The sequence below is a fragment of the Meles meles genome, chromosome 2, assembly GCF_922984935.1.
Source record: "Meles meles chromosome 2, mMelMel3.1 paternal haplotype, whole genome shotgun sequence".
Classification (NCBI taxonomy): domain Eukaryota; kingdom Metazoa; phylum Chordata; class Mammalia; order Carnivora; family Mustelidae; genus Meles; species Meles meles.
Genome location: NC_060067.1, coordinates 25147949 through 25175074, shown reverse-complemented (window position 1 = coordinate 25175074; position 27126 = coordinate 25147949). Strand labels below are relative to the sequence as shown.

The 27126-nt window shown below is 45.7% G+C and overlaps 1 protein-coding gene across 4 annotated transcripts in view; it reads left to right on the top strand.

Moving 5' to 3' along the window:
- Window positions 1-27126, top strand: part of KIT (KIT proto-oncogene, receptor tyrosine kinase) — an 85122-nt gene that overhangs the window by 14611 nt on the left and 43385 nt on the right. For all 4 annotated transcript variants that reach the window (XM_045997700.1, XM_045997698.1, XM_045997699.1 and 1 more), the window contains exons 2-4: window positions 21538-21807; window positions 24580-24861; window positions 26402-26538. In XM_045997700.1, the coding sequence (XP_045853656.1) occupies window positions 21538-21807; window positions 24580-24861; window positions 26402-26538 (689 nt within the window). The remainder of the gene's footprint in view (window positions 1-21537; window positions 21808-24579; window positions 24862-26401; window positions 26539-27126) is intronic.

Below are 27126 nucleotides of genomic sequence, written 5' to 3'. Positions count from 1 at the left end.
TGCTTTTATCCTGGTACCTTTTTATAATACCCTTGTTTTGCTCTTTTATAATACCCTAGTACCCCACCTTGTGTGGGAGGGTACCATTTTCTTTTGGTTTCCTACTGTGAGTAACATTTAAAATGAGCTAGGGTGGCTCAGTCGGTAAAGCGTCTGCCTTGGACTCAGGTCATGGTCCCAGGGTCCTGAGATCAGGCCCTGTGTCAGGCTCCTTGCTCAAGGGGAGCCTGCTTCTCCTTCTTCCTCTGCCTGCCACTCCCGCTGCTTGTACTGTCTTTCTCTGTCAGATAAATAAGTAAAATCTTAAAAAGAAATAAAGAAATTGGCTAGGAGCCTGTTCTTCTTCCTCCCCTCTCTCCCCACCAGCTTGGTATTTGAAACAATATCCTTTCACCCCAGCTCCTATCTATACAATCAGTGAGCATATGCTCCTTTTTGACTACTCCTCCCTCCCCTAATTTTACTGATAGCTATACTAAAATTGCTTTATCAGAATATATCATGGGGCACCTGGGTGGCTCAGTGGGTTAAGCCTCTGCCTTCGGCTCGGGTCATGATCTCAGGGTCCTGGGATCGAGCCCCACATCGGGCTCTCTGCTCACGGGGGCCTGCTTTCCACCTGCCCCCCTCCCCCGCCTGCCTCTCTGCCTACTTGTGATCTCTGTCTGTCAAATAAACAAATAAGATCTTAAAAAAGAAAAAATGAATATATCGTAACCCTACATTCTGCTGTGTCCTTTGTTACCAGTCTTTGTCCTACTAGCCAATACACGTTTTATGCTGGCCACTGGGGTTTATGTCCTGTCTTTCCTGGCAGGTTGGTTTTCTGAGGCTCGTCCTCTGCTCGATGCCTTAGGAAACACTCAGGGGAAGTATTCCCTGAATTACATGTTCATAACAGCTCGTCTGTCGCCTTTATACTTCAAAGTCAGGTTGGCTGATATAAAATCCTTGGCGCATCTTTCCTTTGCTCAAGTCTCTTTAATATTTTATGGTACTGTCTTTTGCCATAGAGTGTTGTCAAAGTCCGCTGACAATCTGATTCTCTTTTCCTCACGTTTAACTTGGTACGTTTGCCTCGCTAGCCAGAGGAATGTGTTTTACTTTTACTCTTTGAAGTCCATTCATAGTTCACAGTGCTGGCTGCCCTGCGTTGCTTTTTCTAGGGAGGTGACATGCTGCGTAAATATGGAATCACCCAGGAAGGTCTTCTTGTGGCATAGCTTTCCGCTGCGTGTGTCCTGTTCTTTGTCTTCGGCTTCAGGACCTCCCGTTAGGCGTGTGTTAGGTCTTCTTTGCTTGTCTTCTGTGTTGATCACTTTCTCCCAAATCCTTTGGGTATCTTCATAATTTCTGTGAATTAAAATATTTGGTTCTTCATTTTCCAGTTTTTTTAAGGCAACGTTTGTTTTATTTGCTCTTTATGTGTGTGTCACCCTTGATTTCTGAAATGATTTTCTTCCCTTTATGTCTAATTCTTTTTTTTTTTTTTTTTAAGATTTTATTTATTTGAGAGAGAAAGTATGTGAGAGCACAGCAGAGGGAGAGGGAGAAAGCAGGCTTGATGCGGGGCTCAGTCCCTGGAACCTGAGATCATGACCTGAGCCAAAGGCAGCTGCTTAACCAACTGAGCCACCCAGGTGGCCCCTTTTTATGTCTAATTCTTTTCTTAGTTCTTTACCTCAAAACTTCCATTTTCTCCAATCATCTGATTTCTGGTTTATGTGGTTCCTCGTAGCTTCTTTGATTTAATTTCTTTTAGCTTGTTTTGAAATGCTGGGTTGGAGTTTACATCTGTTTTCTTTCTTTCTGGCATCATTTTATTGTCTAGGTTGGGGATATCATTCTGCTCCATGTTTTTTCTTTAAATAACTATTTGGAATTCAGCTGTGGTTCTTCTCTGTTGCTCACTATGAGTTTTCCTGTACTTTTTTATAGGGCCAGAATAGCTTTTCTAGTTGCACAGTTCTAGAGTACCACTTACGTTGTTTTCATGGAGTGGTGTGTGGACTTTACTTTTCGGCAGTCTAAGGTCTTCCATTTTTGGTTCCCATTCCCAACTGCCCACCCCAACCTCTGCCCTCGTTTTGCACATCTCAGATTCATCTCCGGCAGTTTTCCCCTCCCTATGAGGCTTTCTCCTTTCTTGTTCATTCTTAAAAATCAGACCTTCCCCTACACAGAACATTCCAGCACTTAGACATACATGGGTCACAATTCCCCTTGCACTTACTTGTGAAATAGGAACCTGCAAAGCCATCTATCTTGCCAGTTGGCGTGGGCCTTCTCAGAATGGCACTCTGTCCACTGAGAATGTAATGACAATTCTGGAAGCTGTTGCTTGTCCTCGTCTTCTCATATATAGGGTTCATGGGAATACGTTACCACCTGGTTCTGTTGTAGATGCTGTTCCTGGGTTTTTGGTTCTGCTCTATTTGTCTGTTACAGTTGGGGTGGGTCCCAATAATTAGGCTGCTTCTACTGTCAGAATCTGCATAGACTTTTTAAAAAAGATTTTTTGTATTTATTTGAGAGAGAGCATGAGTGGAAGGTGGAGGGAGGAGCAGACTCCCCACTGAGTAGGAAGCCTAATGTGGGATTCTTCGACCCCAGGACCCCCGGGGTCATGACCTGAGCTGAAGGCAGACGCTCAACCAACTGAGTCACCCAGGTGCCCCTACATAGACTTTTTAAATTAGATTTGTAAACTTTCGGTCTACCAGATTGGAATCAAAGCCACAATGTCTTGAAATGTCACTGGTAGCTGACTTAAAAAATAATTTTCTTCCAAAATAAGTTATTAAAAATGGATTGTAGAGAGAAAAGTTAGTGGTTGTAGCCATCTGAAAACTGGAACAGAACTCTTTATGGTTTATCTGGCATTAACTTTCCAAGCTTCTTTATGGCAAAATGTAATGGTTGAAATCATCAGAGTACCAGGAAGCTTCTCTCTGACCTCTTGTTTCTGAGGGAAATGTGTAAGAAGTGACACACTTTTGCCATTGTTTGGTGTAATATTCCTTGAGTTCTGAAGGAGAGAATGCTATTTTATGGTTTTAAAAGCATTAAGCCACATTAATACTTTTAATACCATCTAATAAAGATAAAATCATTACTTAATTAGGTGCATTTTTCACTTTCAGCTTTTTTTCTCCCATGAAAATTTGCATATCTTTAATTATAGTCATTTGAAAAAAGTGCTGCTAGGGCTTGACATAATATTAATTTAGATTTCCAAAAATACTAAATTTCTTTCCTCCAACTGAGTTTCCTTCAGTTGGCCATTGATTTAAATTACCTACTAGAAGGCTACAATTTTAGAATTGGCCTCTTTATCCCCCCCTGCTTTTCAGGATAGCCATTATTTTAAAATCGTATAAGGAAAGAGTAAACCTTTCTCAATGGACATATTGGAAACTTAAAAAAAAAATTCTGGGAAACAGAGTAAGATCACTTCAGATATTCCCTCTTATTTTCTACGAAGAGATGAGATGAAATCATTTTGAAAACAGAGCTGGTCATTAAGAATTCTTTGCTAAAGGGTAGCAGGCTTAATGTGTTGTTGTAAGTGAATGTCACCCAAGAAGAATTAAGGGAAAAGTGAGCTCTCATTAAGCAAATTGACCAGCAAGTGTTCTGATGAATGTCGCAACAAATTTGAATAAACTAATTTTGTCCATTAGTGTGCTTTTAGACCAATGTGATTGTTTTGGTCTAATTATTTTTTATTTTGTTTATTCAAATGTAGAATGACTGCGGAATTAACTATGGCAGCAATTTTCTGAGTAGCAGTTTTAGAAAATCGGTGGCTGGTATCTGACTCCTCACCAAGACACGTCTGTTATTTGATTGGGCCACGTGCAAGAACATGCATGTCATCTCTCGGGAGAGAGGCCTGTTCTGTTTGCTCTGTTTCTCGCCCACTGCGCAAGGGACCTCGAGCCCTGCGCTGCATCCGCAGGGGCCATGGACTCGGGCTCTGGGCCCTCAGATGGAGTGCACCAGATTGAAGTCTGATGTGCTGCAGAAGTTGTATTTGCCACCCGGTGTCACTATTCTGGAGTCCTTTAGCTGTGACTGGTGAATTCTGCAACATTTCCCACTTCTAAAGCTTGGGGATTCGAGAAATCTGTGCCCGAGTTGCTGCCAAAGCTTGTCAGGGGGACCCAGTGCGAGGCCGATTTCTAGGTGTAAAAGCCAGGCAGATTTGCTCACTCAAGAAAATCTGTTTTGTGTAGGTTTGCTTTGACTTCCAAGATACAGAGACTGATAGAATCTTTTTTTCTTTTCTTTATTCTTTTCTCTTCTCTTCCCTTTCCTTTTCCTTTCCCTTCCCTTCCTTTCTTTTCCATTTCTTTTTTCTTTTTTTCCTCTCTCTTTTTTTGTTTTGTTTTGTTTGTTTTTGCTGTACTGTTGCCACGGGTTTCTTTCAGTAGCTGATGGCCTTGTGGGGGATGGGGAGTAACTGCTTCTCCATGTGTGGTCCTAGACCACATCACCTGGGGCTTCTCAGAAATGCAGAGTCTCCTTCCCCACCCCAGCCCCACTGAAATGGGAAGCTGAGAGCAGGGCCCCGCGGGGTCCATTTTAACAGCTTTCCCGGTGACTCCGGTCCAGGCTGAAGTTTGCCAACCAGTCCTGTTCCAGTGTCTGGGGCCTTGTCACAGTCAGGGCAGTGGTCGTTGAGAAGTTTAAGCTCCTGTGGCCTCTTGACTGGCGGGACCAGGGTGCAATTCTCAGTTCTGTTTCTGTTGCACTAAAAAGATAGATATGAATTTCGGTGAGTCCAGACAGGAAGACAGACGATGGCTGTGCTGTACGGGCTGCAAGGGGCCTTCAGAACCCGTGCCTGTGCCTGGGGGGTGCGGGGACGGCCCTGCTAGAGGTGGTATTGTACTTCTTTTCTTTTTTGAAGATTTCATTTATTTATTTTAGAGAGTGTGCAAGCAGGGAGAGGAAGAGGGAAAAAGAACCTGAAGCAGATTCCCCACTGAGCAGAGCCCAATGTGGGCTTGACCCCAGGACCCTGAAGTCATGACCTGAACCGAAACCAAGAGTCAGACGCATAACCCACCGAGCCACCCAGGCACCCTGAGGTGGTCTTTTGGAAGGACAGATAGGATCGTGTCCCTCTCTGATTCCGTCCAGGCAGATCCCACCCCAGGCATCCAGGGTCTCCTTCGCATCTCTGTTTCGCACACAGCACCAGCCGCATCCTTGGTTGTCACGACTCTCGTCACTCCTTGTAGGTGTCCTGCCTCTTTGCCTGGTGGCTTCTGCAGGAGCTGCCCCTCTGCCTGCATCCCATCCACAGGGACCGTCGTGCGGAACCCCCCCCCCTTCAGAACCCCAACTGGTGTTGCCTCTGTGATTCTTTTCGCCTCCCCCCCAGGGTGGGTCAGGTCTGTTCTCACACTGTACGGTGCACTTCACCGTCCTCATTATAATTATACAATTGTATCGTTATTGGTTCATTGCTCATCCATGGAGCTAAATCGAAATTCAGTGAGGGGGATAGACCTTGCTTATTTCCTTGCTGCCCAGGGGCCTGGCAACGAGCAAGCATTTAGTAAATATTTTTAGATGGATGAATGAATGGATTGGGGAGGGCAGTCCCCTTTTTTATCCCTGGGTCATAGGGCTGCTTAATGTATACAGTTGGAGAGAGATGTCACCTAGTAAGTTTTATTTATAGTCTCAGTTGCTACCGCCATCCAGTCCTAACCACTGGAAGGGCCTGCCCAGGGGCAGCAGAGTCTCATAACCCAAATTCGAATTTGGGGTCTAGGTTTTGGGACACCCAAGAGAAGGTCTTGAGTATTACTACCCTGGGGTATGGAAAAGGAGAGAAATCCTCTGAACTTGGAGATGTTCATAATACCTGTGCCAGAAGCCAGCAGCAGGAGTGGTAAAGGTCGCCCCTGAGAAATTTTCAGGGAAATGACCCTTGTCCCTCCCCTGTCCCCTTAGAGCTTCCAAGAAGGGCTGCCTGCTTTGCTCACAGAGTTTGATGAAGGGGCGCTGGATGTCTTCCCACCCACTTCCAAGTCCGTTTAATAGAAGAACAGAGATGGCCTCCTTTGCCTTATTTTAGTTGGTTTGTCTTGCCCTGGATAAAGTCAGATTTTTCATTTCTGTTCCAGAAGGACAGAGCATGGCATTTTGCTTCCCTGAGGCAGCAGCTTCAAGGTGGGGCGTTTCTCAAATAAGATAGTAAGTAAGCTGTGCTGATATTTAATAGGATGGCCAATAGCTTACATGTGTGTAATTTATAAAAATACATATATTGAGGGGCACCTGGGTGGCTCAGTGGGTTAATAAGCCTCTGCATTCGGCTCAGGTCATGGTCCCAGGGTCCTGGGATCGAGCCCCACATCGGGCTCTCTGGTCAGCAGGGAGCCTGCTTCCTCCTCTCTCTCTCTGCCTGCTTGTGATCTCTGTCTGTCAAATAAATAAATAAAATCTTTAAAAAAAATACATATATTGAGAACAAGGGCTTTTTTTTTTTTTTTTAAAGGTAGGGTTCTCAAGACCTAGCAGGTAAAGATGCTGACATGCTTCTGGGAATCTTGCTTTTAATAGAACTGATCTGCTGCCTGCTCGTAGAGTTGTTGATTGTGTGTTTAATTGTGTGTTGTTGTTTTTTTAAAATATTTGAGCACAACATACTCTCTCATACCTATTATAAACTCTCTTTAGATTAAGTGAATGTAATAAATGCAACGTGTTTGGGAACAAAAGTCATAAACACAATTTCTCACTCCAGTAACTTGTAATCAGGATAGCTATAATCTGCCGAGCCCGCCAGGAGCGTGGAGAGCGCACATGGCTATAATTCTATGTTTTGGTGCATGTCCTTTGTCTGTCAGATGCCATTTTCCCTCCTAACTGCAATCATTCCACATCCTCCCTGTTGCCTTACCTTGCTTGCTCTCCTGCCCATTCTAGATCCCAGCGTGGCTCTAATGCTTTCTCTGGTACTCCCTTGTCCTCCTCTGTTGCTGTGGAGTCATCGTGGCAAGTAGTAGGAACAGCCCCAATTACTGCTGCAAGATAACAGGTAGGATTTGGAGATGAAGTAGGAATCCTGAAATACATTACCCCCAGTTAGAGACGGGAAAACGGAAGCTCGGAAAGGTCAAGGAGTTTCCCCCAAAGTCTCACATAGCTTGGATTGGAATCCATGCTTCTCTGGCTCCAAAGCCAACAACACCTTTTTCCATTCCATTCTGTTGCTTCCTTCCCTTGCTCGCAGAAGGTCAGAGAAGCACCATCATCTCCAGGCCCTGAGCTGGGTTCTAGACTTTAAAACAGTGCTGAATAAAGTTACAGAAGTTGCAAGATCAGTACAAAGAACTCCAGGATACCCTTCACCTAGGCTCTCTGATTGTTAACATTTTGACACATTCCCTTTGTGTATATACATACTATTTTTTTTCTGAAGTATTTGACAGTAAGTTGCCAGTAGGCCTCCCTGAAGAGCCATCTGAAGGAGACTCTGCCTTGTAATTTATGAGAGCCCTGAGGCCACCCAGAATGAATGCTTCCTTCTGCCCTCCACCCAAGTGTGGTTCTGCCCCTCCTCCCCACCCCCCAACATAGGACCTCCCTCCAAGGAGATACACCTCTGATCTTGCTTTCAACCTCCACCTTAATCCGAGTCTTTCAAATTCATTGCAGACCCTAAAACTCATCAGCCTTCTTGGAAATTGGCTCTCTCTAGCACCTAAAAAAACGGAACCTCTTCTTGGCGAGGTAACACAAAGGCAAATCAAAAGGGGCTTTCTGTAGGTTTCTGTCTAGTCTGTGGAGAGGGGAGAGAGGGGATTACCCCCCACTTGTTATCCAGAGCTGTAGCTAAACTCATCCCCGCTAAGTCAAGTCTGTTTGCAAGACAGTTAGTTAACCAATGCTGGTAACCTTTTCTCCGGTCACTGTCTCAGATAAAAGTCCCTTTTTAAAAAATTAATACTTTTGTTTTTACTTCCTTTGGTATAAACCAGCCCTGTGGCTATAAAACGACATTTTGAAAGTGGAAACAGAAGGAAAAAATGTTCTGTCTGGACTGTGTATGGGATGGAGGAGAAGGTGCAATTTCCCTTATCTGACAGGTCCATTAAAAGCAGGATTTAGAATGTATTCACCAGTAAAATTTATTGATTTACCCATTCTGTTGAAAATGAGCTAAAATATCTGTTTGAGCCAAGCCTAATTCCTAGCATTTTTTTTTAGAACTAGAAAATCAGGGAGGCCTTTCAAAAATGGAGGTCACATTTGAAGACAAGATGCTTTAGGAAAACAACCCGAATGTCAGGATGAGTGGATAAAAGCGAATGTGGTGTGTACATACAGTGGAATATTACTCAGCTTTCAAAAGGAGAATTTGACACCTGCCACAACACGGAAGAACCTTGGAGACCTTATGTTGATTTAAATAAGCAGGACACAGGGGCACCTGGGTGGCTCAGTGGGTTAAAGCCTCTGCCTTCGGCTCAGGTCATGATCCCAGGGTCCTGGGATCGAGCCCCACATCGGGTTCTCTGCCCCGCAGGGAGCCTGCTTCCTCCTCTCTCTCTCTCTCACTCTCTCTCTCTCTCTCTCTCTGCCTACTTGTATTCTCTGTCTGTCAAATAAATAAATAAAATCTTTTTAAAAAAATAAGCAGGACACTAAAGGACAAATATTTATGGTTCCACTTATGGAAACTTATGATTTCGATTTGTGAGGTTTCTGGACCAGGCAGTTCATAGAGACAGAAAATAGAATGGTGGTTGCCAGAGGCCAGTGGTGGTGGATTGGAGCTGCTGTTCTGTGGGTACAAAGTTTCAGTGATAAAAAAATTCTGGAGGTAGAAAATGGTGTTAGTTGTACAACGTTGTAAATGTGTTTAATGCCACTCAACTGTATAATCAAAAATGATTAAAATGGTAGATTTTGTGTTACATGTGTTTTGCCACGACAAAAACAAAACTTAAATGCCCCACTGGCATATATTTGTGTGTGTGTGTGTGTAAATACTGACAAGCTGGCCCCTTCCTTTGTAGATGCTGTGGAATTAGAACTAGAGCTTATGGTTGGCATGTGTTGTGATTTCTTCAGGTTTTCATTTGCTTCGAGCACAACCCCATGTCCCCTCCTGAACCGGGGAGCTGTTTTGAGGAATTCTGAGTTCCCTGGCAGGAGGAGATGGTATGGTGGTGAGTTAGCGTTGGGGATCCCCGTGCCCACGCTGCCCCATGTACCCAGGACAATGCTAACGTGAAGGCAGAAGGCAGTTCATGTCCAGCGGGTCCGTCTGCAAAATCCAGCAAGGATCAGCTTCAGCCTCTGTGGCGGGAGCACGTAGCCTGGAGGGTGGGCTAGAGATGAGACTCACACGCGGGGCTCTTCCTGGGTGCCTGCTAGGTCTTGGGGTACAGCTGGCCTCTGACTGGTGTGGTTGACCCTCCCCATGCTCTTCTTGTGCTGTTGCTTTTCACTTTGTTCCCCCAATCCTGCTTTAAGTTAAGGAAGTTAAAGTTGAAAAAGTCGAGAGCTTCCCCTGCCCCGCACCACCCCCCCCCAGTCACAGGTGGCAGGATTCTTGGGATGGTTATTGTATTCAGATCCTTAATGCTTTTTATCTGATTCTGATTTCAGTTAGTGCTTTCCAGAACTCAGAAACACAGAAATCTGCCCATTTACAATAGAAGCTGTGCCGGGCTATTGGGAAACCGCCCCCCCTGGAAATGAGAAAGTTCCTCTTTTCTGTTGTAGGAATGGATCCTGATGTATTGTGTTTGTCAAATGCAGACCTTATCTGATTCCCCAAAGACCGGCTTCATAAAGGCGGAGAAAGGTTTCCTCCCCCTGTGTGTCTTTTGAGATCAAAAGAGGAAGTCCTGCTTCCTCCAGCATTGGCTTGTAATTTTCTTAGGAGGAGGGAGTAGGAAGTATATTGAGTAGCCTGGTAAAAGCCTCTGCTGCTGGCCCTCTATGCTTGGCTAGAAGAAAGTGTGCAAAATGATCCGGGGAGAAGGGCCCCTCTTTCAGTGCTGAATGATCCGCACGTCTCCACATTTCCTGTTCACTTTATAAGGCGGCAGAGCCAGGGATCCGAGGCCAGGAGTAGGCACCTTATTTTAATTCTGTGTTCACACAGTAGTTTTAAAACAAAGTATGAGACTTGTTGTGTTTATGTCATAAGAGAATCACTGCTCCCCATTCTAGCCACACAGTTAGCTGAGTCCAGCCCCTGGACCTTGACCCTCATGTGGCCTAAGTATTTGATAACAGATCTGAGAATCCTGGAAGTTTTTTGATAGCCGCTTTATAATTTTTCAGAAGAGGAGTCCTAGAGAACCTGAGTCCTGAGTCCTAGAGAACTTCGGTGGCTTGCCCAAGATTCCCAATCTACAACTTGTGTATTTCACCGTGATATATTTCTTTTTTGCCTCTTCACACCCTTCACTAACTGCTTAAGAGCAAAATGAGGCTGTTCTACATTTTATCTAAAGCGTACAAATCCTGCATATTTTAGCAGAAACCAAATAATAATTTTGCTAGCCTCCTTCAACCTGAGAGAAGCTTTGACAGATGTCCCGTCTTTAAAAGGCATTTACGGGAAGTTTGAATCTTAGTTGCCAGGTCCTCTTAGTCAGTTTCCTTAGAAGCAAGCAGAATATCTAACATCTGCTTGATCTTGGGGTATGCTTTTCAAACAGCAAAAACAGCGGTGGGGGTGGGATCTAGTCTTTTTTTTTCTTTAAAGATTTTATTTATTTGACAGAGATCACAAGTGGGGGGGGGGGAGCAGGCTTCCCGCTGAGCAGAGAGCCAGATGCAGGGCTTGATCCTAGGACCCTGAGATAATGACCTGAGCCAAAGGCAGAGGCTTAACCCACTGAGCCACCCAGGCGCCCTGGGGTGGGGTCTTGTCTTGCCATGGGTGGCATCCTTGTGAATCAGGAGCCGGCGGAAGGAAGGCATCCAGGGTCCAACTACAGGGATGCTCCGGGTGGTCCGGTCACTGCTGAGGGATCTGAGGGGGGAAGTGCTTTACAGCAGAGGACCAGTGCGCATGCCTTAACTGGGGATCCCAGTAACAGCCCGAACAGCAGGAAACGCCAGTACTCCAGGAAGGGGTAAACAACACAGGTGACTTGGCAGTTCTGGGTTTCTCCAAGCACGCACCTTACTGGTTCTGTGGTTAAGGCAGAGAATAGAGAAGCTGATTTGGCCCCTAGGAGGAAACCACTCTCGGCAGCACAGGCAGGAAGGGTCCAAACCACAGGTGAATGCACCCAGGCTGCAAAGCCCACAGAAAGGTGAGTGGGTGAGAAGGTAGGAGGGGGGCGTTGCGGCCTGACCCTGTCTGCCCAGAGGAGAGCACCCCGTTTATGGCGGGCCATCCCTGTCTAGCGCTGGGGAGCCTGAGGAGCCACTCTTTCTTGGCTGTCCATGACGATGCAGAACCCACGGGTCCTACCACTGGCCCCTTCAGGTATTTTTCTGAAAAGAGGACCCTGGAACATAGCGTTTTCACCTTGGCTTTGTGCCTTTACACCCCAGACGGGCTCATGCACCTGATGGCCGCACATTATCAAGCCCCGAGGTCAGGTGTCAGCAACGGGGGACCCTCCAGTAGGTTCTGCTTTCTGACCTTCCCTGACTCCCATTCCTCTGTGGTGGTCTCCTGCCTCCGTGGCTACTCATCCCCTGTTCTAACTCGGAGTCCGCTGGGAGCCACCGCCGCCCGTGCTCTGCAGCTCCAAGAGTCGTCCTCTCCCTGTCCTCTCCGTGCCCCGCCTGCCTCCGGCTGGCCCCAAGATTGCTCTCCCCCAGCAGAGTGTGCGGTCAAGGCTCCTATTCTCCCACACCCTGGGACTGCAGGACCACTGGGAGATCCCGGTGTGATGGGTGTGGAAGTGGAGCTGGGATGTTGGTGATTCCCCCGTACGGTTGTCATGAGGGATGCAGGACCTGGCCTGGCTCTCTTTCTACCCTCATGTCTGTCAGTGACCAGTCCTGTGTGCTCAGGGCCATACAGCTGGTTCTCCGTCCACTTCTGCTCCCCTCCCTGCTGCCATGTCCTCGGAGACTCTGGCATTCGTCTAGAAGGCCCTCTCCACCACCTTGTGTTGGAGTCTCTTGGTTCTCCTTTACCAGAGGCATTGCCGTCTCTACCCTCCTCCAGCCTCCTTGTCATTTCCTTTTGGGGCTCTGTTTGTGCTCCCCACTCTCTCCTTGGATAATTTCAGGGATACCGCTGGATACCTCCCCTGCTGTCCATCACCTGCTGTGTGCTGGTGAGTGTGTCTGTGGCCTGACACAGCCCCTCCCCCCCCCCCCCCCGACCCCAGCCCAGTTCCCACGATGTCTCAGTGCCACCCACGCACTGGTCCAGATGTGCTTTTAAATCTGTTCTTCCTCCTCCATTCTGTTGGCACGCCATGTCCCCATCACCTGAGCCAAAATCAGGTGTGCCTTCTTCCTCTTGCTTCTTCACTGCCCGGATCCAGCCCACCCCAGAACCCTGATCCATCAGTACTATCCTTCACTGCTCCCTGATGGCCCCCCCATGCACACATCAGTAGCTCCCCATCAAGGTGGGCTCACCCCTTACTGTGACAAAGGGGACCCTCCTGTGGTCCTGCCCCCCCAGGACCTCTGGCCTCACACCTTGATGCTGTACAGATTCAGAAGGATAACTGTGATAAGAAGAATGCACCTTGTGGTTCCCCTTACCTAATAGAACTTTCTCCTCCTCTCCCTCTGAACTTGAACAGGTCACACATATTCTTTAATTGGAGCTCTGAGAATCCTTTCCTGACCCTGTTCTCCCCACTCCCATTTCCCTGTTGGCTGTGCCGCCTTCATTCTTCGGTAATTCTCTGTGTGTCTATCTTCCCCACTGGGCCCTGAGCCCATGCTGTCTTCCTGGCCCCCAGCCCCACCCAGGACAAATAGTAGGAGCTCAGTTACCATTTCATCAATGAAGACAGTTTCAGAAGTGCTCGCTTTGTTACTGATCCGTCTCTCTGCCAGTAATGACTAATGCGCCAGCTTTTATTTCCCTGTCCTTTAGTTCCCTTCTGTCAATTAGTTCATAATCATTAGACCAACATGGAAATATACTTAATGGAGCTGCTTTCTTAAAAAAACTCTGCTTCAGTGAAGTCTTTTCATTATTTTGTGATTTTAAACTGACTTTCAGATGCCGATCATTTTACAATGGTATATTGCCACAGGTTGAGACCGTACAGTCTTAAATACTGAAATTTTATATACCACCACAAATCCTGTACCTAACAGAGTACCAAGCCCTGGCTTGCAAAAAGGAAATTTCTTTCATTTTGAAGAACTAAGTACAAATTTGCACCATGCCAAGGAAATGGTGTCTGAGTCCACAGACACAGGGATATTACAGTGAAAGACTTAAGACGGTGAAGACAGCCTGTCAATTACTGACTGCTTACCTTGTGTCTAACCTGAGATTTTAACCATGAGCCCTTCCTGGGTAAGTGCTTTAATCTCTGTATTACAAGCTTAAAGATCCATCTGAACTCTCTCTTACCCAGAAAATCCTTTGGAAATAGCGGACTTGTGAATCTGGAATCATGTGATGTATTAGGACTGTTCTGGAACTTGTCCATGGAGGTGCTCTTACAGGTTGGGGGTACGAGGGATTTGGGTGGTATGTTTGGGAGTATGTAGCTGTAAGGTAGTTTAGTTTCTTTGAAAGCTCATGTTTTTCCGCCCGAATTTATTTAACTTTCTATCTGATGATACGTAATAGTGTTTAGAAATTGTCACTGACAGCTTCAGGAATGCTGGTTAAAAAGCATCCAAGATGAGAGAAGTACTGTTCTGTAGGACGATGTCCCACATTACCTTCCCCTGTCCTGCACCTGCCCAGCTAATGAATCTAGCAATTTCCTTCACCGTGCATTTGTCGTCATTGTCTGTGTACCTGGCGGTCTGTGAGGCTTGGAGGATGGAGATAGTAACAGATTTTGCTTTGGAATCTGAGAGCTTATCCCTTTGGGGGTGTGGTAGGGCTGGTAGGGTGAGCTTTTCCTGACCACCATACACCTTAGTCTGAGAACTTTGTCTTCCCCTTTCCGCTCCTTGAATACCCTTATACACGTATATACGTTTGCAAATGGACAAAGGCTTGCTGGCTCAACTCTCATGGTCCCTCCTTCTGGAACTTTCCATCATGTTTCTGGGCAGTAGAGTAGCTGCCCCCTTTGAGACGTGGGACGGGGCGATCACCTCTCAGTATTTTTGTTCTGTTTGTATTGGCTTTGTGAGACTTCCGTGGTTATGGTGTTGTGAACTCGCTGCAGTAGAGCAGGGCCGTTCTGGGATACTCCATCCCGCGGTTTCCTTCACTTCGTGTGGGTGATCCCGAGTGGGTATACAGGCTCCCCCGTCCCTCGAGTGGGCCAAGAGCATTTTTTCAGATTTGTTGGGTTTTCACTGAGCTCATACTCCCCCTGCCACTCTCCCCACCCCAGCTTTTTTCTATTTCCAGTATCATCTACTTGTTTTTAAGGCCTCGTGGGGGTTGTGGGCAATTACTAGGATCCTTCCATCTTCGTTTTTATCCAGTTTATTCCTGTGGGGATATAAAAGTATGTCAGAAACAGGAGGATATACAAATCATTAGCTTTTTTTTTTAAATCACGAATTGTGGTAAAATAGTACGTGAATTTAAGAGTCGCTTGGCTACCGTGGAGCTTGGAGCTTTGTCTTAGTTGCGGTTCCCGCTCCACTTCCTCAAGACCAGAATAGGCCTCTCGACCTGGGTTTGCCTCCCACCTCCCCGCTGTTATTTTACCTGGTTCCTTATAGTTGTGTCCAGAGGAGAAAAGGTTTTGAAATGACTTCCTTACTTTTAACCCTGGCTTTAAACCCAGTCTCTGCAGCTTAGACGTTTGTGAAGTGTACAAAGCCCTTAAGAGGATCTTTGAGAAAAGATTTGCAGTAACGGTCGGTCGACGCGGTCCAGTCACTGCGGAGGGGCCCAGGTAGGGCCTCGCGCTCCAGCAGGTGGCTCTCCCTTGCGCTGGTGGTTAAGAACCTTCTACAGGACAAGCCCAGCCTGGACTCTCAATGGGTCTCCTCACTGACAGGGTACAAGACTACAGATGTACCTTGAGTAGTGTATTTTCCCTTAAGTAAGGTGGATAGCTGCATTCTTTCTAATGGAGAAAGCAGAACCTTGACTTTGAGTTTTGGTTGACTTTGGGTTTGGGATGACTGGCAGGGGTTCTCCGTGTACACCACACCCAGAATCCAAGCAAGGTCTGCAGTTTCTAACTGCCGTTTCCTTCAGTGTCCTGCTTGTGAAACAGCACTGGGGAGGCAGAGCTCCCCCCTCCCCCCTAGTGTGTGATCCCCCCTCCCCCAGTCTTCTTGTGTTTCACCCACATTTAATTAGACACTCGTCTTAACTGAGCCATGCTTAGCGTATTACTTTGTTATCAGAGAATAGGGAGCTCTTCCCCAACACACACACACACACACACACACACACACACACTCCTGTTTCATCAGTTTTCATAATATGCTCTTAATTTGTGTGTAAAGTAGGCCCCAAGTCTAACTTTGAGAAACAGGTTTGAGAATAAGACCACGTGACCCTGACGGTGGGAGCAGGAGTCATGAGCACCCAGGATCCCCTGGGCTGGAGTCCATGTGGTTTGAAACTTAGAGCTTATTCAGCCCAGAAAGTTAAAAGTGCTTTTATGAATGCCTGCTCTGTGTAAAATAGCAGGGAGATGGGAGCCAAGATGCCATTCGTGCCCTCAAGCACAGCGGTGTAGGACAAATCAAAATAATGACAAATTTTTTTAAATGACGTGATTTCAAACAAAGTCAAGGTGTTCACGAAGTCTAATACTGGGGGTCAGAGTGGCAGCTGAGAAAGAGCCAGGAGGCTTCACTGGCCAGGGCCTTTGAGGAATTGTTGTTTTGTTTTGTTCAATGTTAGGTTGTTTTTTTTTTTTTAATTGCGGTAAAATACACATAATATAAAATGTACCATTTCTAAGTGTCCAATTTAGTGCCATTAGGTACATTCACAGTGTTGTGCACCCATCACCACTGTCCATTTCCAGAACATTTTTTTTATTATCCCAAATGGAAATGCTGCACCCATTAACCTCATTAGTTCTCCATTCTTCCCTCTCCCTCGCTCTTGGCAATCTTATTCTACTTCTGTCTCAGTGGACTGGCTTACTGTAGGTGCTGTGTGTAAGTAGAATCACACCACATTGGTCCCTTTGTTTGTGGCTTATTTCACATAGTATCATGTTTTCGAAGTTCATGAATGTGGTAGCCCAGGTTAGACTTTCCTTCCTTTTCAGGGCTCAGTAATATTCCATCACGTGCACCTGCCACCTTTTTTCTGTCTATTGATCTGTCGATGGGCTTTTGGGTTGTTTCCACTTTAGGCTCTTGTAGGAGATGCTACTGTGAACATGGATGTGCGAATATCTGCTTTCATCCCTGCTTTCAGTTCTTTTGGGTATGGTTGAATTTTATACCCACGAGAGAGGTTGTAGAGGGTATATTGGCATTTATCTTCATATTGTTAAAATCTTGCAATGTAAGTGCTCCTTTTCTCCCTTATTGATGTTCTTTGAGAGTAAGGACTGCCTCCTATGTTCGGCACTTAGCCAGGTACCCAGGATACGTATATAAATACTTGACCAGTTCCTAGTCCAGAGCCGTCATACACTATGGTAGGTGGTCCCCAGAATGGGGGGTTGGGCCATCTTTTTTTTTTTTCCCTGGCTCATTAATTAACACATGTTCAGAGAATAGAAAACAACTCTTAAATTAGCCTTAGCCAAACATAATTAGGGAAGTACATTCTCTAATGCAAAGAGTCCCGATGTAGATAAAACCCAATTCAACAAACATTTGTTGAGAACTTGCTATGTACCAGATGCATTTTAAGATGTGTAATTTCAGAGCAATTTCAAAGCTCAGTTGGAATACCTTATTTGTATTGAACTTTAAATATAATAGGTACAGACCTTTTAACATGAATCTCTAGTCTTTTTTATTGTGAGAGCATCATAACAACGTTCAAGATAGTTTGGAAAAAAGAGGATTAATAATACCCAGAGTCCCACTCTGATATTATAGGGTGAGTTTGAGGGTTGAACTTCTAATTTATTTTGAAAATAAAACCCTTAATGCCTCTGGTGGCAGTTATTTTAAAATTTATTTTTTAAAACTCCAGAAGTAAAGTGGAAACCGGAGAGCTCAAATTTGGAGGCTCCTTTTTGGGATGTATCCATAAAAGTTTAATGGATGAATGGAGCCACTCTCTTTTCTTAGTGGAGTAGCAGAAATGACATGTGTCCTCTCTTGGGGATAGCCCAGTGGACTGCTGACACCTGTTACAGGGGCTGGGTGTTTAGGAACCTGTCCCTCCTCCAGTCTTTTCTGTGTTTAGGGATCCATGAGAATGTTTTCATGACTCTGCCAGGGGAGAATTACAATTTAAGATTCCCGGGGGAGGTGAGACCTAGATTTAGACCATGAGTGAGCATCAGGACAGACGGATGGTGATGGATGGAATTAGTGAAGACAGGCGATCGTGATTAGGGACCAGCACCCATGAAAAACGGGGTTTTCTGCATGGCAAGAAGGTAAATTCATGGAGGAGGTGTGTTCTGGGGACACGGGCAGATAGAGGGACCCAGGAAAGAATGGAAGCTGTTCATAGGCTCCAGAGCCAGCCAACCTGAGAATCTGTCTTACTGGCGAGGCAGGTAAGGGTCTGGTGGAAGCAGCTAGAATTTCGTCCCGTGAAAGTGTTTTGTAAGCTGTAGGTGATGTCAGTTAGCTGTGCCACTTCTGGAAGGGTCTTTGAGGCTGGGAGTGGGTTGTTGAAAGATGCTTGTTTTTTTAGGCTGATGCATCTCAGGGTTTGATGACTTGGGAGTGGACTGGCTGGAGGCGCAGGGTCTTTTAGGAGAGGATGTCATCTCTCTGTGAGCTAGTAAGTGGCTAGTCTGGGGTGGGACAGCAGGAGCGGAAAGGCAGACAAGGATGAGATGCAGAGGCTCCAAAGGAAGGATGGCTAGGATTTGCTGCCAAGGAGGCAGAAGTCAGGCGGGAACTCGTTTGGGAAATGATGGAAGCATTTATATTCATAGGAAGTGAGTAAGTTAGGACCGACTGGAGGGGTGATAAGAGGTTCTGTTTTTAGAATAATTGTGTCTGACATGTATTATGTATTTTCTGTGGGCCCCCAAACAGTTCTGAATACAAGCAGCTTTGTACAGTAGCCTTATAAAATAGGTTCTCCTGCCGTCCCCGCTTTGCAAATGGGGAGACCAAGGCAGCGTTGATTGGTAATTTACCTAAGGATCATACATTAACTCCTGGCAGAGCCGGGATGCAAATCTAGTCTTAACTCCAGAGCCAGTTCTGATTCCCATAAAAACTCTGTGAGATGAGTCTTTTTTTTTTTTTAATCATTTTCCAAATCTGGAAGCTGGGGCGCAGAGAAGCTGAGTGGCGTGCCTTGGTGGGGTAGGTCTCCGGAAGTCAGCAATATTTATTCAGCTGGATTGTTCTGTCCACAGATGCACTCCTGAGAAGGCTAAACTGATCGAAGTCTATTGCAATATAAATTCTTTAAGAATTTGTGAACTAAACTTTCTGTCAACGTCACTGCTATCCGCTTGGAACTACTCCCTTTTTAAAAGGGGATCAATAATTGAAATATTGGTGTCTCCATTTATTGCTGTGCCCAGTTTCATTATTTAACACCCTTTAAGACTTTAAAAACAATCCCAGGCACTTTGTTTCCATATTCTGGCCCCTCCATTTCGATGCTGAGAGTAGTGGGTACGGATGGCCTTGTCTGTAACACTTCTTATGTTGTTGGTGCTTAAGAATGTTTGATGATTGTCATTGACCTTGTTGTTAACCTTCTGCGACTTGAGGTTTGCTGAGGGTCTTCCGTCTGGGGTGTACTTGGCATGACCTCGGGGAGGTACGATTGAAGCCACGGTCAAAAGGTGCCCAGAGGCGATATTTGTCTCGGTAACAATTTGGAATTGAGACCCGTCATCTCTGTGCACCTGCAGGGGACAATTTCCCTGCCTCTTTAGAAACGGCCTTGGTCTGTCCCTCTTCCCAGACTCTCTTCTATCTTCACATGTCAACAGGTCTCATCTGTAACTTTTAACCTTGTTTGACTGCAGGTTTATTACTCTGCCTTCTTGCGCCGTATAGCTCCTCAGGGAGAGGTCTACACGTAGAGCCTTTAACCTCGGAGCATACAGAAATTTCCACTCACCTGAAATTGTACTCTTGGGTTTCCTGCCGTCTCTTTCTCACCAAATCTAATCGGTTCCTTCCCTTGATCACTTTCGTTCATTCCCTTGGTCTTGCTCAGCATCTGCCCTGGGACCTGCCACTCTTTCTTTGAAAGTTTCTTCCCTCTTTAGTGCCCCATTCCCTTCCTTTCCGGCAATGGTTTTTTGGTTGCTTGTTCATTTTTATTTGATTTTTAAATCTCAAATCTATGCCCTCTTAGCTGGAAGAGCTCTCCAAGATTGGAACTCCCCGTGCTCCTCTTTTTTCAACAAGCCCATACCCTTGACTGTCTGATCCTGTCTTTTAACTTCACGCGTGTTTGCTCTTCCTCCCCCATCTGCAATGCAGGCCATAAGGTGAGAAGTGCGTCCACGGGCCAGGTGGACCCTTGGGAGCCGGGCACTTGCCCCTCCTGTCCCCGTCCGTTTCTTTCTTTCTTTTTTTTTTTTTTTAAGATTTTATTTATTTGTTTGACACAGAGAGATCACAAGTAGGCAGAGAGGCAGGCAGAGAGAGAGGAGGAAGCAGGCTCCCTGCTGAGCAGAGACCCCCCCACGCCCCCATGCGGGGCTCGATCCCAGGACCCTGAGATCATGACCTGAGCCGAAGGCAGAGGTTTAACCCACTGAGCCACCTAGGCGCCCCTCTCTGTCTGTTTCTGATCGTGTCTCCCCACCTCCAGTCCTGCCAGACTTGTGGAGAGCTTCCTGGCGTGGCTTACTCGCTGCCTTTGCCTTTTACTCCTCCTTCAGAAATCAGGTCACTTCTTGTCTCCGACCTTGCATGTGTGGGGAGGGGATAGATACCCCATTTCCCCCATGACCCTGCAGAAGTGATTGACAGCCCCCCCACCCCCCCGAGGGGGAGTTCTGTTACCCCGCTGCTCTAGCCCATCTTACCCAGGGACCCTTTCTTCCCACTCGCTCATCCAGGTCATATGTGAGTCAGTCTTTGTAGTTTTAATTACACTATAATAACCTTTAATGTGTTTTTCCTTTGGTAGAATAATGCATTTTTTTGGTCTCAGATCCTTACCAAATGTCTCATTCCTTCTGCCTACCAGAGGACCAGAACTCTTCACAGATTTCCTGGAATCTAGAAGGTCTTCAGTATCTTACTGCACGTGCCACTTTTCTGCTGAAAAAATGTATAGTGAAAAAAAAAACAAGAAATAAAACCAAAACGTATAGTGTCTCTGCATGGTCTAGGTGGTCCCTGTGGCACGTGTCTATCTTCTCTTTCACCTTTCCCATATGGTAAAGGTCCAGCCCGCCGCCGCCTTCTTCAGCTTAAAGCTAAAACTTGTAGCTGTATTTCACTTACTCTGACACACGAGGAGTGTGTCCTTTAAACTCTGGAGTGTGTGTACCAACCCTGTGTTGCACTTACATGGGATTTTCTCCAGCACCAAGCTTGAGGCTCTGCAGATCATAATTAATAAACCGTTATTTACAGTCATGCAACAGGTAGATGAACGAATGAATGAATTGGCTGCCGTGAATTTTCTAAGGTTCAAGTTTCACATTCAGAGTCCAGGAAACCTGTCGCGGCATTGGTTTGATTAGGCAGCAGTACAGCGTGTGTCATAAAACCGCTCATGGTCTGATCTTTAAAATGGGATTTTCATTTTCTGCTGCCTTGTTTGAAACTCCAAAATAGTTCTGCTTTTGATGAACATCACCATATAAGGAGAATTGCATACAAATAACTGAATTCACAGCCACGCTATGTCAAGGTGATGTACATTTTGCCAGAAGAGTAACAGGCCAGTAGTTTTTTTGTTTTGTTTTGCTTTTGTTTTTTTTTTGTTGTTGTTGTTGTTGTTTTTAATAATAGTGTGAGGTTTTGTTTTTGTTATTTCTAAGCTGGGTGTCAGCATGTCAGTACCATGGCGATGGCCCATATTCAGAGTAGAAACTTGACCCAGCTGTGTGTTTAACCCAGAGAAGGCCATGGCATCCCACAAGTATTCCTCGCATACCAAGTGTGACCCTCCGGATCAGTGGAGAGTTGCAGAAAATAATATTCTAGATGAACTTAAGAAACTTTAAACAGAACTCTTTCTAACTATAAATAGCAGGGCAGCTTTGTCCTATTTTTATTGTAAAGCAAGCACACAGAAGATGGAAATCAATATTGGAAGAAATGCTTTATTTCGCCAAGGAAAAAGATCATACTCAACACGATTCTTACTTTTCTTGGCAGGCTCTTCTCAACCATCTGTGAGTCCAGGGGAACTGTCTCTACCATCCATCCATCCAGCAAAATCAGAGTTAATAGTCAGTGCTGGCGACGAGATTAGGCTGTCATGCGCTGATCCAGGATTTGTCAAATGGACTTTTGAGACCCTGGGTCAGTTGAAGGAGGACACGCACAAGGAATGGATCACAGAGAAAGCAGAGGCCGCCAACACGGGCAATTACACGTGCACCAACAGAGACGGCTTAAGCAGGTCCATTTATGTGTTTGTTAGAGGTAAATGTGTGGCTTTCTTTCATGCTATGCTTTAGAGAACTTAATATCCTGTTCTTAATTATGGATGACATATAGATGGCTGAGCCAGAGAGAAAATATTACTGGCTCGGTCTTGGGCGCCTGAAACAAATTTTTCTTTGTTAGTTCCCCCCATCTTTTGATACATCGTGGCTGTGGGTATGACTCCAGCTGAAGGTCTGCAAGGCTGTGATACTCTTCCTAATGAGATTACAATATGGTTAGCCCATTTGTCCTGGCACTGCGAGTAAACCCTGAGAATAAATTAGGCCCTTTGGGAGAGCTGCATTTTAATGCCTTGAGATCCTAGATACTCCCACTTAGTAAAAACACTTCAGGGAACTAAAGGCCTCTGACGGCCTAAACAGACCAACACTTCAAAAGAACTGACCCACTTTGAGGGAGCAAATTCCAGAAAAATAAGCCAGTCAGCTAAGCACCCCACGTCCCCTCTTAGCTTCTTAGTGGTTGTCATTTGATTCATTTTTTTTTTTTTTAAACTGTGACCTCTTAGAAACAGAAGAAAAATATGATCGTTGGATTTCCGTATCTCATTTCCTATGATAAACTCAGTGATTCATCTGTGTTTGTGCTTTTCACATCCTTGTCCAGAGGAGGTTTGCTGACAGTGGGAGGGAGGAAGAACCTTTCTGTTGGTGTACAAACAAGTACTTCACGCGTTAAGAGACAGACCCAGGTTATAGGAGGAGAAATGAAGTCTGGGTTCTCGTCCTGAGTTTGTGCCTGGACTGGGGCTGCCATTGAAACAGGCCAGTGTAGGAGGCCTCACCCATGATACCATGGAAGAATAATGAATACATTTGTCTTAGATGGCAGATATGAGCAAGCTCAGAGTTTCAGTTTCTTACTGAAACATTTGGAGAAGATCAACCTGCCTTGTCGTCCTCATGGAACTGTTGTTCGGGAGACAGAATTGTGCAGATTCGAGCTCTAGCAAGGTGTTATAAAGTTGACGCCCATGGTGTTCACTGTAAAGAAGGTTGCCGTGGAATTGACTCTGCCTCTTCTTAGTTTATCTGTTACTTCTTTCCTAGGTCGGTGCCTTGGCAAGGCACAGCTTAGCCTTGGGGTATGGTTCCATAATGGTTGAGCTAACCTGGGGGCTTGTTCTTTGACGTTCAAGAAGGAACTCTGGAATTTCCAGGTGGTCTCGAAGTGTCATTCTGCACATTCGTCCAGTGGGTAGACGACTGAATAGATGGGGAAAATCGCTGAATTAGCCAGGTCGGTCTCGCAGAGTGTGTGGATTTTTTTTTTTTGAGAAGAAAAGTCTTCCTCAGTAACTTACCACTCCAGTGAATTATTTTATTTTATTTTTTTTAATAATTTTTTTTTAAGATTTTATTTATTTATTTGACAGGCAGAGATCACAAGTAGGCAGAGAGGCAGGCAGAGAGAGAGGAGGAAGCAGGCTCCCCGCTGAGCAGAGAGCCCGATGTAGGGCTTGATCCCAGGACCCTGAGACCATGACCTGAGCTGAAGGCAGAGGCTTTAACCCTCTGAGCCACCCAGGTGCCCCCACTCCAGTGAATTATTACTGATTTAAGATGTTTGGATACTTCAGTAGTTTATGTTACAGCAGTGAAGGAACCCGGGGCATTGTAGGATCTAGCCTTAAGCAATATGGAAAAATAACAACCAGTGGCCTCGGTTCTGCCATCATGATGGACTTTATTCATAGAACACATTAGGCTGGGGGGTGCATAACGCATTCCGGAAATTTTTTTTTTCCCCAAAATGAAATGGTAAGTGTATTTCAATGATGTCAAGTTGATTTTTATGGAACACCTGAATTCCAGGTGGAAAGGACAGCGAAGAAACATTTTAAACATGATCTGTTGGCCTTGCCATCTATATGTATTATCTTTACACAGCAGAGGTGGCTGTATATTGTGTCTACAGAATGAGGTTTGTCTTTGTCTTTGCTTATAGGAGGTCCCAGTCTGCCTGAGGCCTTTCCAGTTCACACCTGGTGTCCTGGCATAATTATTAATGGCACTCCCCTTCATTCACAAGTGTCCTGGTTTGGATGATATTTATCATAATATTCCCAAAACTCATAAGCTCCCCTTGGGAATATGGCTTCATTTGATGTCCAGAAGTTTATATTTATACATAATTTTCAAGGAATGTGAAGAGTGAGGCCCACATGCCTTTGGTATAGGGTGGTCTGCTAATAGTTTTGTAGATTTTATGCAGAAGCTAAAAGATCCTGGAGACTGGGGGCTCTTGAAGGGACCCCCACCTTTCCATGATTCTGGTAGGCATCATCACACTGGCTTAGTCTTGGCTCATCCCCCTTAGACCATTCCCCACTGTAGAAGGAGAGTAACTATTGTGATAAAATATCCTCAGAGTTTAAGAGCTCAAGGCGCGGTATCAGTTGGACTGCGGTTTGAGTTCGCTCAGCCATTTCTGGGCCATCTTACTTGGTAGGGGAGTCACTTTCTTGAGACTTCAGTTCCTTAATTTCTGAAAGGGTGGTAACGATAATGCCCATCCCATGGGGGTGTTTTGAGGATTAAATGAGATAAAGTGTAATGGTCCAAGCTTAGTGTCTGACTCCTGAAAGGAGTTAACAAAGGTTCACTGTGGCTTAATTAGTAATATGTGGATAAGTTCTACCTTTCCTTGCAAAGAAAAAAAAAAAAAAATCGGAGTCCTCTGACATTTTAAAAATGTTGTCAGTGCCTGGGACCGGCCATTCAAACTGCTCATTTTGACGCGCTTTAGATCCCGCACGGCTTTTCCTCGATGACCTTCGCTTGTACGGGAAAGAGGACAATGATACGCTGGTCCGCTGTCCTCTGACAGACCCGGAGGTGACCAATTACTCCCTCAAGGGGTGCGAGGGGAAGCCGCTTCCCAAGGACTTGACATTTGTCGCCGATCCCAAGGCCGGCATCACGATCCGAAACGTGAAGCGCGAGTATCATCGGCTCTGCTTGCACTGCTCAGCGGACCACAAGGGCAAGTCCGTGCTATCAGCGAAATTCACCCTGAAAGTGAGGGCAGGTAGGGGCCCTTTCTGTCTTCCGGCGGGGAGGCGGACTTGTGTGGGGAGGGGCGGCGGCTCTCTCCAGGCGGTCCTGGTCATCTGAGTGTGGGCAGGCAGGCAGCGGGCTCTTCCCCGTGGTTCCCCCAACTCCCAGCTGCAGCCAAATGCTTGTGAAGTCTTCCTTTCGTATCCCCCAAGCCGGCACCCCCGGTCCACGGCTGCTTCCAGCCAGCCGCGTCTAGCCGAGACTGGCGCTCCGACCCTACAGGGGACACCTCCCGACCTCAGGACACCCAGAGTCTCCGCACTGCCTGAGTTGTTCCTCCCAAGAGAACCTCACTGGGAGGCTTCCCTTCCCCGGTTTGAAAAGATTAGCATAGACACGATTCACTCCTTGATGGACTATTGCTAGAGGAATTGACTTTTCTCCATAGTGATTTGATTTTAATGCATTCCCAATCTCTTCCCCATCTGAAGAGGGAAGTACCAGCTGTGTATGGACCTTGTTATTACGGTGGCATTATGTAGATTATTTTCATTGCTGGAAAATGTCTAGATTTTGACATCATTTTGACATGATCTCTTTGAGATCATCAAATCCAACACCAGCTGACATTCAGCTACCAAGTAGTTTTTATTAAGGCTTTTGCAGATGTGTGCTCTTTGGAATTAAGGAAAGATTGATTATTTGAAATGGAGATTTTTAAGAAAAGAGCAAGAGGTTATTATTGTGGCACATGGGAATGATGCCCCCCCTTTAAAAAGATTTTATTTATTTATTTGACAAAGAGAGAGAGAGGGAGAGTTCAAGCAGGGGGAGCAGCAGAGGGAGAGGGAGAAGCAGGCTCCCTGCTAAGCAGGGAGACTGATGCAGGACTCGATCCCAGGACTCCGGGATCATGACCTGAGGGAAAGGCAGTTGCTTAAACAACTGAACCACCCAGGCCCCTGAGAAAGATGGCTGTTTGGTTAAAAGAATATGATTGGTCGTAGGTCACGTCCTCATGAAAGCTTCAAGGTTGTGTGAAGTAAAGATTAAAGCCGCTTCGCAATGCCAGGGTTTCTCCCTGTTTCAAAACAGCCTTGTCCCATAGCATTATCATCTCAAAGCAGACAGTCCTCTCATCTTCACTCACTGTTGATGAATTTGTTTGAAGAATGCAAGATTTAGGGGCGCCTGGGTGGCTCAGTGGTTTAGGCCTCTGCCTTCGGCTCAGGTCATGATCTCAGGGTCCTGGGATCGAGCCCCACATCGGGCTCTCTGCTCCGCGGGGAGCCTGCTTCCTCCTCTCTCTCTGCCTGCCTCTCTGCCTAGTTGTGACCTCTATCTCTGTCAAATAAATAAATAAAATATTTAAAAAAAAAAAAAAAGAATGCAAGATTTAATTGCAAATGTCTTCGGATCTGCAAGTGATACAGATAGGTTAGTGCCATACTTGATAATTTTATTTAAAAGACGACCACGCAAGTCGTGTGCCTTTGAGGGCACATGGTAAGTGAAAATGGCATATGATTGTAGAACACATGACTGGAAGGCCACATTTCTGTTTCTTCCAGCCATCAGAGCTGTCCCGGTGGTGTCGGTGTCCAAAGCAAGCTCTCTTCTTAGGGAAGGGGAGGAGTTCTCTGTGGTGTGCTTGGTCAAGGATGTGTCCAGTTCCGTGGACTCCATGTGGATCAAGGAAAACAGCCAGGTGAGTGGCTTGTTGCCTTTGTTTTTCTGAATATATCATTCTCTCCATGTGGGAGATTATAAGGTTTTCCCTTTAATGGGTCTGTTCATTGTCCTGGCAAGGCTCAGCTGGTGTGCCTGTCTGAGGTGGGACTATCTGGGCGTGTGTCGAGATGCATCTTTCCCCCCTTTCAGAACACCATATGTGGATGTGTACAGTCATTATTCCTGACAAATGCATGTCATTTTGTCAATTTATTTTGAGAAAATCTAAGAGAGGACTTCAGATTCCTATTATTACCGTGTGCTGTTTCTTTCACTTTCGTAGAGAAATTTTTAAAGAGAACTTCTGGTTAACCACATAACCTTTGATTTTTAAGACTATTAAATACATCCAGGCCAGATGATTTAAAATATTGGGGAAAGTTGTCCATTTTTTTTTCCTTTCCATATTTAAAACAAGAAAATGGTCTCAGATACCAACCAGGGAGCTCTTTCCTTTCCCACAAAGTGGTCTATCCATTTGAGAGATGTGTTTCTTTTTGTATTGATCTGACTTACCCCCTCCGAGGCTGGTTACCTGAGATCAAGTTGCTAATGGTTTTCTATT